Consider the following 16119-nt stretch of genomic DNA (forward strand, 5'->3'; position numbering starts at 1 on the left):
CAAGGTTTCTACAATGGAATCACTATTTCCTTTGGTATGATCCACTTGATATTTGGATATGCTACGATTTTGGGCTTAAACCCTTAATTTAGATGGAAAAATGGATGAACGTCGTGGATAGTCCACATACATTCAAGGTGGGCCCAAATCAGTTAACTCAGTACAATAAAAGTGTACTGAGCAAACTGATTTCCAATTTGCAAGAGTTCTTGGTCTATTTGACGTACTTTTTGGCAATATGCTCTAGTCGTCGCCGACATTCTCGGTTCATGATTGGTTGAATTCCCCGAGTAATTCATGAATTTGACAAACAAATGATAAAAATATGATTAGGAACTTCCATAAATTCATGTAATGTAACAGAAAATTCTATGAACCGCTTTGTCATTTTCATTAACTGCTCGGTCAACTTCACCGAAGTACTCGTTGAATTTCATGTGAAGCTCGTTCAATTATGTGTTAGGCTAGTTCAATTTCATTTCAAGTTCATTGAAATTCATGTTAGCCTCACTGAATTTCATGTTAGCATCGCTGAGTTTCAAGTTAGCCTCGCTCAATTTCATGTTTTCCTCACTTAATTTCTAAGTTGCCTCGCTCAATTTTCAGTTTGCCTCGCTGAATTTCTAGCTTGCTTCGCTTAATTTCTAGTTTGCCTTGCTCAATTTTCAGTTTGCCCCGCTCAATTTCTAGTTTGCCCCGCTAAATTTTCGGTTTACCCCGCTCAATTTTCAATTTCCCCTGCTTAATTTCCAGTTTGCCCCACTCAATTTCAAGTTTGTCCCCCTCAATTTTCAATTTGCCCTGCTCAATTTTCAGTTTACCTCGCTCAATTTCCAGTTTGCCCCAATCAATTTCTAGTTCGCTTCGCTGAATTTGTAGTCTGTTTGACTGAATTTCTAGTTTGCCTCACTCAATTCCATGTTTCCCTTACTCAATTCCTAGCTTTCCTCGCTCATTTTTCTAATTTGCCTTGTTTATTTTCTAAAGTTATCTCGCTCATTTTCTAGTTTGTCTCACTCATTTTGTAGTTTGCCTCGCCAATTGATATTCAAGATAAACGTCTCCATCCCATATTATCTTCTGCTTAATTCTAGGTGTTCTGTTTGCAAATCTCTCAAACTTTATTCTCACGGCACTAACAAATTCATCGACGAACATCTCCTCCCCAGGTCCATATAATTAAGTTTGTGATGGCGCTATTAGACAATAAAATTGGCGCTATTAGACAATAAAATTTGGAACTTGAATACTTCCTCTCCATGTTCATCCGAGGATTCTATAATAGACCTTTAGCGAACTCTGCTATATGATGTTTGCCTCGCTCAAAATTCAGCTTGTTGCTCAATTTTCAGTTTGCCTCGCTCAATTTCTAGGTTGCCTCACTCAATTTTCAGTTTTCCTTGTTGAATTTCTAGATTGCCTCGTTGAATTTTTAGTTTTCCTCGCTCAATTTTCAGTTTGCCCCACTCAATTTCTAGTTTGACCTGCAGAACTTCTACGAATGCCTCGCTGAATTCCTAGTTTGCATTGCTCAATTTTCAGTTTGCCTTGCTCAATTTCTAGTTTGCGTCGTTGAATTTCATGCTTTCCTTGCTCAATTTGTAGTTTACCTTGCTCAATTCCTAGTTTTGCCTTGTTCAATTTCTAACTCGATTGCATATGGAGCTAATTCAAATTCATCAAGTGTTAGATTGTTTTCAATTATGTATGATTTTGTACACTATGATTTACTAACTATCTTGTGAACTTTATGTTTGATATATTTTTCAATTCATGTTTGTAGGTGATGAATCTTCTGCTGGAATCCCAAATCTATCCTCTAAGTGTTCACTGAAATGGTGGTTTGACAAAGTAAAGGGTGGATTAGAGAAGCATGATAGTCGGCTAAATCTGTTTAAGCAATCCCCATTTTCTTTTTTATTGCATCTTTCATCCTTTAGATTTATAGGGGCTTTATTTCACATTCTTTTTCTAAAATAGAAAGGTGGTCTAGTATTTGAGATATGGAGGAGACGGTTGCAGTTCATGAAGATGGACTTCTCCTTTATTATGGGGCTTAAGAATGTAGACTTATAATACCAAAAAATTGTCCCATTACGAGTACATTAAGAGACATACTTCAAAGAATATCCAATTTTAAAGAATCACTTAGTGGATATGTTTGAAAGATTAGTTGACCCAATAAGTACGAGGATGTCGTGAAGGTTGCCTTACTTATGTGTATAGAGTGGTTTGTTAGGAGAACCGAACCGAAGTAAAACAATGGTTATGAATCGGCGCTGAAGCAAAACAATAGTTATAACTACAGCATATTCGTAATGAAATTCATCGACATATTGTGTAGCGGTCTCACCTTGGCGGGAACAGACATGTAAAAATTCACCACCTTTTGGAGGAAGTTGATAGCACGTGATTGTTTATCTGTAAACTGTAAATGATATTTGTCAATGGCATGGGAGGAAGATGAAATTTTTGTGAGATGTTGTATTATATACACTATTTGATATACCTTGTACAATTTTTACTGAATGAAATTTTATAATCAATGAATGTTTATAACTTATAATTGTTCCCTCGCTCATGTTGTATTATATATGGTGTTTGATATACCCTATATAATTTCCAGTTTGTCTCGCTCATTTTTTAGGTTGCCTCGCTTGAATTCCTAGTTTGCCTTGTTGAATTCCTAATTTGCATCGCTCAATTTCCAGTTTGCCCAGTTTAATTTTCAATTTGCCTCGCTGAATTTCAAGTTTGCCCCGCTGAATTTCAAGTTTGCCCCACTGCATTTCTAGTTTGTCTCGCTCAATTTTCAGTTTACCTCGCTAAATTTCAAGTTTGCCTCGCTCAATTTTCAGTTTGCCCCGCTCAATTTCAAGTTTACCCTGCTCATTTTTCAGTTTGCCCTGCTCATTTTTAAGTTTGCCCCGCTCAATTTCCAGTTCACCCCGCTCAATTTTCAGTTTGCCTCGTTCAATTTCCAGTTTGTCCCGCTTATTTTTTAGTTTGCGCCGCTGAATTTCTAGTTTACCTCGCTCAATTTTCAATTTACCCCACTCAATTTCTAGTTTGCCCCGTTGAATTTCTAGTTTGCCCCGCTCAATTTCAAGTTAGCCTCACTCAATTTCATGTTACCCTCGCTCAATTTGTAATTTGCCTTGCTCAATTTTCAATTTGGCTTGCTCATTTTTGAGCTTGCCTCAATCAATTTGCAGTTGGTCTTGAGTGAGATATGCCGCAGTCGTTGCCACAAATGGAAGGCATCACCTGGATTGAGATAGAAGGCTTAGTCCACAAAGAACGTCACCTGACAGTCTATCATGACCTATTACAGTAGCCAATGCTAGGATGATTTGCTCACTCAAGACCAACTGCACAACAATTGATATATGGGTTGTATAAAGCAATGTTGAGAATCAATAGTAGCTGGCCATGGGCTTCCCCTATTAATCGAGCCATCCATTGCAGGAGAAGGCAAATGAAAATGTAATGCCCAGGCCAAACATTGCGACGTCCTGAGGCGTCCAGTAGCGGATCTGCCGTAGGACCCCGAATGTCTAGGAACAAGTGACGCCAAGGACCACTGTCATTCAGATAAGATAAATGAAGTCACGAACGCAAACAAGCGTGAGTGTGTTCAGGTCGGGAATTAGCCGTAATGCCGGTCTTTCCAATGATACACTACAACAGACTAAAATGAGCGTGTATCACCTGTGGAAAGTCTAATAAGTTTGAAACTATATGAAATTATGTGCCTCACTGGGCTTGAGGTCCATCGCGGACAGTAGACCCAAACTGTGCCTCGAGCCACGCAACTTGGACCGTCAAAGCAGCTTAATTTCTAGTTTACCTCGCTGAATATCTAATTTTCTTCGCTCAATTTTCAGTTTGCCTCGCTGAATTTACAACTTGCTTCACTCAATTTTCATGTTTGCCTCGCTCAATTCTAGTTTGTCTCACTCAATTTTTAGATTACCTCGTTCAATATCTAGTTTTCCTAGCTGAATTTTTAGGTTGCTTACTCATTTTCTAGTTTGCCTCGCTTAATTTTCAGTTTGCCTTGCTGAATTTCTAGGTTGCCTCACTCATTTTCTAATTTGTCTCGCTCAATTTTCATTTTGCCTTGCTCAATTTCTAGGTTGCTTCGCTCATTTTCAGTTTGCCTTGCTCAATTTTCAGTTTGCCTCGCTCAATTTCTAGTTTGCCTCGCTCAATTTCATGCTTCCCTCGCTCATTTTCTAGTTTGCCTTGCTCAATTTTCAGTTTGCCTCATTGAATTTCTAGTTTGCCTCGCTCAATTTTTAGGTTGCCTCACTCAATATCTAGCTTTCCTCGCTCAATTTCTAGTTTGCCTCGTTCAATTCTAGGTTGCCCCGCTCATTTTCTAATTTGCCTCGCTGAATTTCTAATTTGCCACACTCAATTTTCAGTTTGCCTCGTTGAATTTCTAACTTGCCTCGTTCAATTTCCATGTTTGCCTCGCTCAATTCTAAGTTGCCCTGCTCATTTTCTAGTTCGCCTCGATGAATTTCTAGGTTGCCTCGCTCAATTTTCAAGTTGCTTCGCTCAATTTTCAGTTTGCCTTGCTAAATTTTCATGTTTGCCTCGCTCAATTTTCAAGTTGTCTCACAATGAATGGCTCACAACATAAAAGCTAACTTAAGTGGACATTTTTCCCTTCGACCAATATAACTTATTGCCACCATCTATTGAGAGCACCATAAATTGGACAATTAGGTGTCATTTGAGATGGAGAGCAAAGGGTGGGAAGGAAGCATATCCAAGATTGAGATAGGCCGAGGAGTTGTCACAGATGGAAGGCATCTCCAAGATTGAGATAGAAAGCATGAGTCCCATCTAATACCCTGCTCTAAACACCCCCTTGAGGAAGACAAGTTTAGGGAATGAGAGGTTTTGAGGGAATTGAGTTTGAAATGAAGAATTTTGGTAAATAAATGGCCTAAAGATAAAGAGGATTTAGAGAAATGGGATTTGGTGGGGAGAATTGAATGCAAGGAAATGAGCTTAGAGGGAAGTTTTTGGGTTTTGAGGAAGAGAGATTAGAGAAATTTTAAAAGGGGGGTGTTTGGAGGCTAAAAAGAATGCTAAAATGACTAAAAGGGAGCCCTACATGTGTATAAAGGGCTCCATAGAACTCAGGCCTTGATGGGGTCACGCCGAACTGGTTGTGGCCTCGCCCAGCTCTGTTTGGATAAGCGGGTTTGCCCCGAATTGGCGGTGGCCCCGGGTGGCTACACTACCTATGTCTACGGTATTATCCGTAGCCATAGGTCTACAGAATGCACGGTGCAGCCCTGCTGAATCCAAGGGTATTTTCGTACGAAAATAGTATGTCCGTACACAACAGTCTAATCTACAAAAGTAAAGTTGGGGAGCGTTTGGAAAAGGCGCTGGCTAAAAGGTGGCATCAACAGTGGTAAATTTCAACTTTCTCTCGAGCCAATAAAGCATTTGAAAGTAGGGAGCTTTCCTAAACGCATTAAAAACGTTCACTTTATGTGCATACAAGGACTGGGCACACGATTTTCGTGCCTACATAGTGTGTACGGTATAATTGTCAAACCGTGTATGCGGATCCCAACCGTGCATCGCGTGAGATGTTACGTTGGTCGGCCACCAACTAAAATGTATCTTCATGAATTATTTAAATCATCCAATTATTGACCTTTTTTTCTCACTGGATCCGAGTGGTTACTGATTTTTCCTTCAGCTTCGGTTTTTCTAATCGATTAAAGGGCTGGGATCATCCAAAGAATTTCATTTGTAGTATATATTAGATTGATCGCTAGCCCTACAAAATGGACGGTTCAGATCTTGTATTTATCTATCTCTTATCTAGCAATGACATTGAGGCACGGTTGTATTTATCTCTCTTATCTAGCAATGACATTGAGGCACGGCATCGGCATGTCCCATGCCTTCAGTTCCCCCATCCCATTCCGAGATTGACCCAAATTTTAAATCTTACTACGAAAATGCCACTCCACCTCACCAAGTTGCGCTCCTGCGGCTGCTGGAACCGGACTTGGTTGCAACCCCGAACCGTGGTTGTGTTAGACCCTGACATGGGTCCCACCTCCATGTATTCAGTGTATATCCACGCTGTCCATCGTTTTTCCAGGTTTCTCCTAAGGATATGGTCCCAAAAATGAAGCCAATACAAGTTTCTAGTAGATTACACCACACATGAAACAATAATCATTAAACTCCCACTATTAAAAGCTTCCTAGCATCCACCGTAATGTTTACTGGGCATCTAACCTGTTGATAAGGCCAAAGGGATCTGAATAAAAGAAAAAGAAGAAGCAAAGATCAGCTTCATCTAAACGTTTGTGGCCCACAAAAGGATTTCAATGGTTATTAAACTTTTGGGACTGCAACTTACAATAAGTTGGAAAAACAGATGAACAGTACGGATATACAATCCATACATCAAAGTAGGCTCCTACAGTCAGGGTCTCATCCAGGGTCTCACCCAAGTTGCATCCACGGGACTCGGTTTGGGTATTGTAACCCATGGCACTAGGTCCATACCGTTTCCTGCTGGAAAAGCCATGTGGTTCACCACAACGTATGTGTTTTATTCACACCGTTAGCATTTTTCTAACCCATTTTTGGGTGTGAAAAAAAAAAGAAAAGAAAAAGATAAAGTTAAAGAGGCAAATCTCTGCCTATTATAAAAACATTGGTGATTGAACTTCCACTACTAAAAATGGGCTTTAAAAAAAGTCTTGGATCACTTTGATATTTGTGTCTTTCATTCATCTATACAGCCTAATTAATGAGTTGGATGGCAAGTAAACATTATAATAGGCCTTACGAAGTTTTTAATAAGCCTGAAGTTTTTAATAACTCACGGTTCTTATAGTGGGTGACCTGAATAGATGTGGCCTTCTGCTATGCTTATTTGCATCCACTCTATTGATTTGGTCATATAGACGTAAATGAAGGAGAATACAAATGTTAGCTTAATCCAAAACTTTTGTAGTCATTGAGAAGTTTTTAATGTTGGCATTCAATTGCTAATCTTTCTTTTTACTGTGTGGTCCACCTGAGATTTGAATCTACTTCATTTTTAAGCTCATACCCAGGCAAAATGAATGTAAGACATAGATAAGATACATATATCATAATGGGGCCAGAGAGTTTTTCCACTAAGACATAGTACCTTGGTGCTATGGGCTACACTAGCATTTAATCCATTCCTACATGGGTGCTATGGGCCATCTCTCCACAGTACACGTAGCAGAGCAAATTAGGGACCATTTATTCGGTAGGACTTCTCATCTATGCCTCTTTTATCCAAAATTAGACCTTCTTAGGTAACTATAGTTATCACATCTCTTCTATGACTACTTTACTGCCGATTTTAAGGACACTGATCGGATGTTTAGAATCATTCTATGTATGATTTGAGCAGTCTTCCATCCACAAAGTAGGTGTATGGTCATCTTGATTTGTAACTCTGCCATTTGTATTAGGGAGAGATCAAGGACGAGACGATAGTACTAGAAGAATCTGAATATGGAAGAGCCTTTTCTCTACAGCATACCTGATAACATGACGTCTTGATTGGGTCCACCCATTATCTTGGAAGTAGGATGGCTCACGTGTTGTTTATTTTTTATACAATTAGTTATTTTGTTTTAAATCTATTATTGGCTTCTTCCCAACTCCTTACATTGTAATAGAATACAGTATTTTAGATTCATAACCTCTCTCAAGTAAAAGAAAGAAACATCAATTTATTTATGAATATCCATGGTATATTCCCTATGGTGACCGGGTTTATGAATTATGGTCAACAAATAGTACGAGCTGCAAGGTACATTGGTCAAAGTTTCATGATTACCTTATCCCACACGAATCATTTACCTGTAACTACTCAATATCCTTATGAAAAACCAATCACATCAGAGCGTTTCCATGGTCGAATCCACTTTGAATTTGATAAAAGCATTGCCTGTGAAGTATGTGTTAGTGTATGCCCCATAAATCTACCAGTTGTTGATTATCTCCAATAATTATTCCAATAATTACATATCCGATTTGACCTATGGACTAATATGCAAGCATACCTTTCATACTTGTTTGAGTAATAGCAATAAGATTCCCCAATATCATGTTAAGAATAGTTAGGATTTCCAGCAAAAGATGCCATTTGTTTGATGAGAAATAAAAAGAAATATAAAAAATTCGAGTGGTTGAAGCTGAAGCAGCAACTTTCAAAGTAACAGAAAGAAAAGCAATTTGACCATTGCTTTAATGGGCATGGATCAAATGGATAGGACTGCCAACATATGTGATTTTTGGGACATGAAGCATCCACACATGTTCCAGGGATATCCCTAGTGAATCTACTTTTACAGAAAATGAGTATATATAAAATATATTTGAAAGTTGTTCGGTCAAGTATATATTTAGTAAATTCTATTTCTAACCATGGCACGTGCCCTAATAAAATCCTGCCACTTATATCACTAGGATATCTTTAGTGATTTGGTGGCTCAAATTCTCCATGGCCATGTGAGTGAAGCTTTCTTGAGATCAAACTTGTTCACCAGATTCGTGCCTCTTGTTCACCTTTGGACCATTCAAAACTTAAATAGGCCACACCATAGAAAATATTTGCATGAAACACTTGCAATTATTCATGTAGGGCCCATCATAGTTTGAATGTTTCATCCAATCCATTCAGCCATGTAGGGCCCATCATAGTTTTTATGTTTCATCCAATCCATTCATCTAACTTTCTACTTTAAGATTAAAACACTTCAGAAATTTTATGTTGTTCTAAACCTCAAGTGGGCCTTAACACTTGAGTTTAGAGGCTTTAGGCATAATTTCTACAGGGTGGTCCACTTGAGTGTTAAATCAGCTTATTTTTATTTTTATTTTCCTAAATGCAAAATAATGAGTGTTGTATCTGTTGGATGAGCAGACCTCATGCACATAAATTTGTTCTTCAGGCATACTTCACGCTTACCAAAGCAAGTCACTCAAGAGTTTTAGCCTGCTTTCTCTGCTGAATCATTTTCCTCCTAAACGTAGGGTTGCCAATGGAATCGACGTGACCCTGTCTATTTGAGCCGGGCCCAAGCCTGGCATGGGCCTAGCAAGGTGGGGGCAAAGCCTGAGCCTGAAGCAATAGTTAGGCCAGGCTTAGCTCAACATGGCCCATTCAACCCAAAAAATGATAAAATCCGTTATTACCACTTGTATTTTCCTAATCTATCTAATATTTATGTAAGCTATACTTGAAAAAATTGAACATATTAGAAGAATGAAATCATAAGGTCTATATTCAAGATACATGAGTAATATAATGCTACATATCAAGTCGAGATGGGCCAGCTGGGTTGGGTTGAGGCTACTTGAGACCGAGCCCAGCTTGAAAGTTGACTGGGTGATGCATGTGAGGCCTAAGACCTGCCCACGGCCCAAGTTAATAGGTGTAACCCCGGTCCCAAGCCGGTCGGGCGGGCTACTCAGCCCATTGCGACCGTTGAACGGTAGAGGGCAATTCCGTAATTTTATACTTCGGGGCCATTGGCGCCTTCGCCCTGGAGGGCAATTCCATAATGGCATATCAGGGAATTCCTGGAAATGGGGGGTCTATCTGACGACCCCCACTTCAGAAAGCAGATCCCTCGCACTGCTGATGCTTGTCGGGTTGTCTTCCAAAAAAGCGCAGCGGAGAACAGCACACCACTCCTTCCCAGTTCACACGCACACACTCCGAAAAGCCCTTTTTCATTCCTCAGAGAGAGAGAGAGAGAGAGAGAGAGAGAGTGCAAGAGAGTGAGAGGGAGAGGGAGAGGAGAGATGGGAGAGGGAAAAGGCTCTACACTAGTTCATCTGCTGGCAGTAGTTCTCTGCTTAGTCGCCTTCGGATTCGCCATAGCTGCAGAACGCCGGAGAAGCACTGTAAGAGCTCTCTCTCTTCTTTCCAGAAATTAGGGTTTTATCCTCCATTTTTTTAGCTGGGTTCGATTTACATTCTAAGCCCACACGCGTATGGAGCCCTCCACAATCACACGCAACTGCACGTGTGTGCAAGATCCGAGCTTTCCATCGGGTGGGACACGCTACCCGTGTCTTAATGCCTCAGAAATCAGGTCCTTTTTTTTTTTTTTTCACTCGTCGGGTGGGCCACGATGTACAAAGCAACGGATGGTTAAAACAATTACTTTTTCCAGTCACCGGAGTGAAAACGGTCTGATTTCGAGCCAGAAGCCTAAATCAACGCCTTCCACCTGATGGAAGGCTTGGATCAGGCACACGTGTGCCATCCTGGCAAACGTGCTCGCCTGTGGATAGACGGAACTCCACACACCTGTAGGGATAGCAAATCTCTACTTATCATGTCAAATCATCGTCATCATCTTCTTATTCTTCTGTATCTTCCGCGTCCTAGTTAGATGCAGTTTACTCTGATTATTTTGAGCTGATGGACTTTAAATGCTTGTTCAAGATTTATAGACTGTTACCTAGTGGTTTGCCCATCCACAAGATCTTGTCATCTATTTAACATTTTGGATTTTTCGGCATTCACTTTGGAGAGGAACTGTATGATCCATGGAGTGTGCCGGTGAAGCCCGTGTGATCCAGACTGTTGATCTGTTGACAATGCTGTGGATGTACCATGCCACGAGAATATCAAAGATCAGTAACTCCTAACCTTTCAAATGTATCATGCAACAAGATGGTCTGCATTCAACTGAAAAATAGAGATTTTCAGGGCATGATGCTTCCACGGTTTGGCCCAACAGACCAAGTTTGGATCACTGAACCATGCCTCACTTGTATAGACTAGAAAATTGAGTATATAGTTCTTATCCTTTCTTTGGGTACCATTTTGATAAAAACCCCTGTGGTCTTTTATTTGTAGATCCTTGGACTCGAAACACTTTTATAGCTATATGAAGCGCTTTTAAGAGTACTGCAGTTTTATATGTATCAAGATCCTCTCTTGACCACTGAGGCACCGCTGCCATGTGTATGAGGCTAGTTTGTCAAATTACAAGGGTTTGTTAAACCGACTACCAGAGGTGTTTGGCTTTGAGGCATTCAAAACTCAAATTGTCTAAGTGTTTGGAGCAAGGTGTTCTGTATTGGTAATGGTGGCCATAACGGTCACCACCATTACCGATACGGGGGTGTAACGACTGTTATGATCCCTGTAACCGTTGAAAATTTTCTTTTGCCCAAAAAAATTTGAAAAAAATATCTAGAGAAATTAGAATAATGCAAATATTCCAAATATGTATTCATTTTTTGTTTTGAACATGTTTATGGTAGTGTAATGTTCTACTCTTTGGTGAGAATGTTGTATCGGGCTGTCTAGTGAATTTGTGAGCATGATTATATCTCTAATGTTTACATATCACAAGCAAGCATTTGAACTAGAAATCAGAAAAAAAAGCATAAATAATACTTATTCAAAATTTTGAAAAACTGGCCTGTGGAACTTATATTCGCTCAAATCACTTCAATCTACGGTTTTAATCTTAAAAACTATAGTAAGAGTGGTCGAAATCTATAATGAAATAATCTAGGAGAGTTTTTGGAATGAGAAAGGTGAAAATGAGGAGAAAATTTAATTTAAATAGAAAAAAGCGACCGTTTTTTGACCGTTACGGGGGTAATGGTCATTATGCCCCGTAACGGCCCTTACAACTATCGTAATGGCCGATACAGTCCCAAAAAACCAACTGCCCCATTTCACCCCCCCGTATCGCGTAACGGTCATGGATGTTACTTATACGTATTGACATTTCAATCTACTTGTTTTTGTGTTAATTTTTCATTTATATGGAACTCAACTGTCGTATAACCGACCACCTCTTACTATTATTTGTTGTTTCCTTAGGGCTAAAGCAAGCCTTTACCCATGCCAATGCCCTAGCTTAGCTTGGGCAGCAGAAACACCAGAGCTCTGCTGCTTGTACAAAACTTGTGTCTCAATAATTATTTGAGAATTTACATACATAGAGTGTAACTTTTAAGGAACCTGATTGCTTTATATTTGATAATCAAGCTCCTGTCTGCATTGACCTTTTTTTAAAAAGATGAAATTTATTACATCCAGAAGTCGACAACAAAAAAGGACAAACAAAACAAAAGAAAAGGAAAGAAGGAAGAAAATACAACCCCGCCCATGCACCTAGCTAAAAAAATCTCAGGGCAACCAATTAGATAGAAGCATCAACCCCACTATGAAGAATCAAAGCGTCACTCTGAAGATTTCTAAAGACTCAATTATTCCTTTTGAGCCACACAGACTACAACACAAGTAACGCCAACTTCCATTTCCAAGAGATAAAAGCTCCACCTTCAGCTCCATGCTAGGCCTTAAACAGATTGTTAATAGAACCCAACATCACCCACTAAATGTCTACAGACCTGAGGATACCAAATCAGACAATCCTCAAGAAAGGGCAATGAGTAAATAGATTATCCACAAACTACTCTGCATCCAAACAGAGCAGACAGGCTTTCGGGAGCACCATGCCTCTCTTTCAGAGATTGTCGACCGTCAAGATTCTATTTCTCCCCGCAAGCCAGGCGAATGCAGCCACTTTAGGGGAAGTCTCCTAGAACCACAAATGACCTATATGAGAAGCAACCCCAAGAGGCTCAATCTTCGAGAGATGCAGATACATAGGGCCAACCGAGAATCTCCTAGACTTTCTCCAACTCCAGATGATAGAATCCGACTTGTCTGGAGAAATTGACATACCTTGCAACGGTGACAAAAGGGCAAACACGTCATTAAATTCAGAATCTAAAAGATCCCTACGAGAGGGAGGAGCCCAATCCCTTAGATCAGAGACAGTTGGCCATAGAGATATTAACATTTGTACATAGAATCACCATATTCAGAAAGGACATTTGAAGCGAGGCATCCCCACACTAACCATCATCCCAAAACCCGACTCTTGATCCATCTCCAACCACAAATCCAATGCCCTCGAGAACAACGGAAACAATCCTAGCTACAACTGTCCAAATGAAGGATGGTCAATAAAGAGAAGAATCTTTCATCCACCATCCACCAGGGGCAAGACTATACTTAGCTGCTAAAATTTGTCTCCATAGATTGGAATCTTCCACCCTGAACCGCCACACCCACTTGCTTGACAGAGAAGAATTCAACACTTTCTGATATGGATACCAACCCCCCTTTCCTCATAGGGCCGACGAACCTTCAACCAATTTAAAAGGGAAGGTGAAATTTCCTTGCCAAAGAGAGTCTCTTCTATGATTATCTATGCAATTGATGACAACCTTGTGACAACGGAACAAAAATAGGAAGTACAAGGGAAGATTCGAAAGAGATCATTTAATCAAGGTCAACCTACCCCACCAAAGATAAACAACTTACATTTCTAAGGGCTCGATTTCCTTTTCATCCTCCCCACCACTTTGTCTCAAAGGTGTTATGCCGGCTTTCCCAGGCGGAGGGGAAGACTTAGATAGAACGACGGAAAGACCCAACTTCACAACAAAAAATCTTAGCCAGGTTAGACACCACCCCCTGAAATAGATGAATGCCCAAAATTTCACACTTAGATAGGTTAATTCTTCAACCCGACACCGCCTCAAAACCATGTGATTGAGACCCTAAGATTAGCCACCATAGACTCATCAACTTCACAAAATAAGATAGTATCGTCAACAAATTGGAGATGGGTAATCACTAATCAGCTGAGGGAAGTTATTTAACTACAAATCCTTTGAATAACTTAGCCGATCAACCTTTAGAAATCATCCTACTTAGGCCTTCAGAAACTATAACAAAGAGGAGAGGAGATAAAAGGATCCCCTTGTTGTAGGCCCCGAGAGGATTTGAAAAATCCAAACGGAGAACCATTAATTAGAATAAAAAATTTAGCTAACGACACAACTTCTCCAAATAGCCCCAAAGCCCATTCTTCCCAGCAGATAATCCAAAAAGGACCAGTCAACATGGTCATACACTTTCTCCAGATCCAACTTATAGACCACACCCTTTTTCTTAGCTTTAAAGCAAGAATCAAGACATTTATGGGCAATTAGGTCACTGTTGAAGATTTGCCTACCAGAGATAAAAACACCCTGGAAGGGGGAGATCACCTTAGATAGCACACACCACAATCTATGACTTAACACTTTAGGTAGGCTTTTATGAGGGCTACCCAACAGACTAATAGGTTTGAAATTTTGTAAATTATACGCACCATCAACCTTGGGGATAAGGGTCAAGAATGTACATCCCAACCCAGGGGACAACCTAGCTAATGAAATAAATTCCTCTACAATTGCCAACAGATCCTGATTAACTTAAGTGACTAGAAGAAAGCTATCGGGAAACTGTCAGGCTTTGGAGCTTTGTCCAACCCCAGATCCCGAACCACATCACGGATTTCCTCAATGCAGATAAGTTGTTCTAGATTGCTGATTGGCATCCTCCAAAGAAATAGAATCGAAAGGCAAATAATCTACCAAAGGTCCATCCTAACTCCCATCAGACAACAATTTAAAATAAAAATCAATAACAACATTGCAAATGGAGGATTTAGCTAGGGGTTCAACTTGGGTAGGTTGGGTCAGGTTGACGGTTAACCTGAGCCCAACCTGACCTTGAGAGGACCCAACCTGCAACTCAACCCGAACTGAATTCCAACCCGAGGTGCCAACCTGGACCCAACTTGAAGTCCTCTATACTTTATCTAAACCAACTTGACCCAACCCAATTGGACCCAATTACATGTGATTATTCCCAACCCAACCTAACTCGACCAGAATTTGCTCAACTTGAACCCAACCCGAGGTCCTTACAACCTAACCTGTACTCGAGTTGGGTCAGCTGAATTTGGGTTGGCATAAACCCTTTTTTTTTTATTAAAAGAATGAATACACACATATATCAATGTTGTCAAAATCCTACCATTTACGATTTGAGTTGAATTTTAAGTAAAAAGATTTGAATCCCACCTTTGAATCCTACAATTTACGATTCCAATCTCGATTTATGATTCAAATTATACTTGTTTTCTTCTATTTAAAGCTTTACTTGGCTTTCATTCTATGCTATGCTTTTAACTTGGTGGGGGCTTTAATAATCATTTAGAAAAAAACCTTCAAAAAAAAGAAAAGAAAATGAATCGTTTAGAAAAAGGTAAATTATTTTATTTTATTCTTTATAAGAGATTAAATGATATATATTCTTACTTCTTAATTTGTTGAAACACCAAATTGATGTACGACTTATGTGGAATGTTTTTATGGATGGTTACGATCATGTTGACTTTTATATATTGTGGAATGATGGTTAGAAATCAAAATATCTATTTATGTTAGTCTTCATAATCAAATGTTGCTTTTCCAATGTGGTTCTACATTAAAAAAAGTTAGCAAGAAAATACATTATTAAGGATCCTCGTATCTTTTTTAAGGACGATTTCTTGAAAGGAAAAAAGAAGAAGAGAAGATAAGAATCCTTCAAGCAGATAATTTAAATAGCTCCAATCAACGTGATCAAATGCATTTTTTTTTTTAAAAAAAATATATATATCCCAATTTACAAACCAAACCCCCCAAACTAATTCTATGGTGGGAATCTACGCATTCATGAGCTAACAAAGCACGGTTCAAGATTTGCTTATTATCCACGAAAGCTCCTTGCGCATCTAAGTATGGATGACACAATTTTGGCTATTTTTATATGGAGCTCCAAGCAACTAATAGGGCGAAAATCTTTAAGGTTTGCAGCTCGCTCAACCTTAGGAATTAAAGCTATAAAGGAGGCTCCCATCGCTCTAAAAATGATACTAGAATGATAAACTTCCGAAAGAAATTTAATTAGACCATTCTCTACCGAGAGAGAAGACAACTAATTTGATTTTTGCCTCTAAAAAAGGGACCTAAGAGCCAAAACTTCCTTGACAGAGATGTGAGGAAAGTCCAAATTATTTAGGGAAGGTCTTAAACAAGGTTCGGTAGATAACAACGAAGAGTAATAAGAGACTAGTATGATACCTATTGAGGGTATTCTAATTTAGAACCATTGTCTGAAACACTTCTTATCTTATTAGATCTTGATTTGGCAATGGC

At 39.4% G+C, this 16119-nt stretch overlaps 1 protein-coding gene across 2 annotated transcripts in view; it reads left to right on the plus strand.

Moving 5' to 3' along the window:
• The first annotated feature begins 9456 nt into the window (after positions 1-9456).
• Positions 9457-16119, plus strand: part of LOC131235610 (uncharacterized) — a 40201-nt gene continuing 33538 nt past the window's right edge. Inside the window, exon 1 of one of the 2 annotated variants that reach the window (XM_058232863.1) lies at positions 9457-9955. In XM_058232863.1, coding sequence (XP_058088846.1) covers positions 9628-9955 — 328 coding nt within the window. In that variant the 5' untranslated portion in view covers positions 9457-9627. The remainder of the gene's footprint in view (positions 9956-16119) is intronic. The other variant, XM_058232862.1, reaches the window with a different exon arrangement.

The sequence above is a fragment of the Magnolia sinica genome, chromosome 19 (genome assembly GCF_029962835.1).
Source record: "Magnolia sinica isolate HGM2019 chromosome 19, MsV1, whole genome shotgun sequence".
Lineage (NCBI taxonomy): Eukaryota > Viridiplantae > Streptophyta > Magnoliopsida > Magnoliales > Magnoliaceae > Magnolia > Magnolia sinica.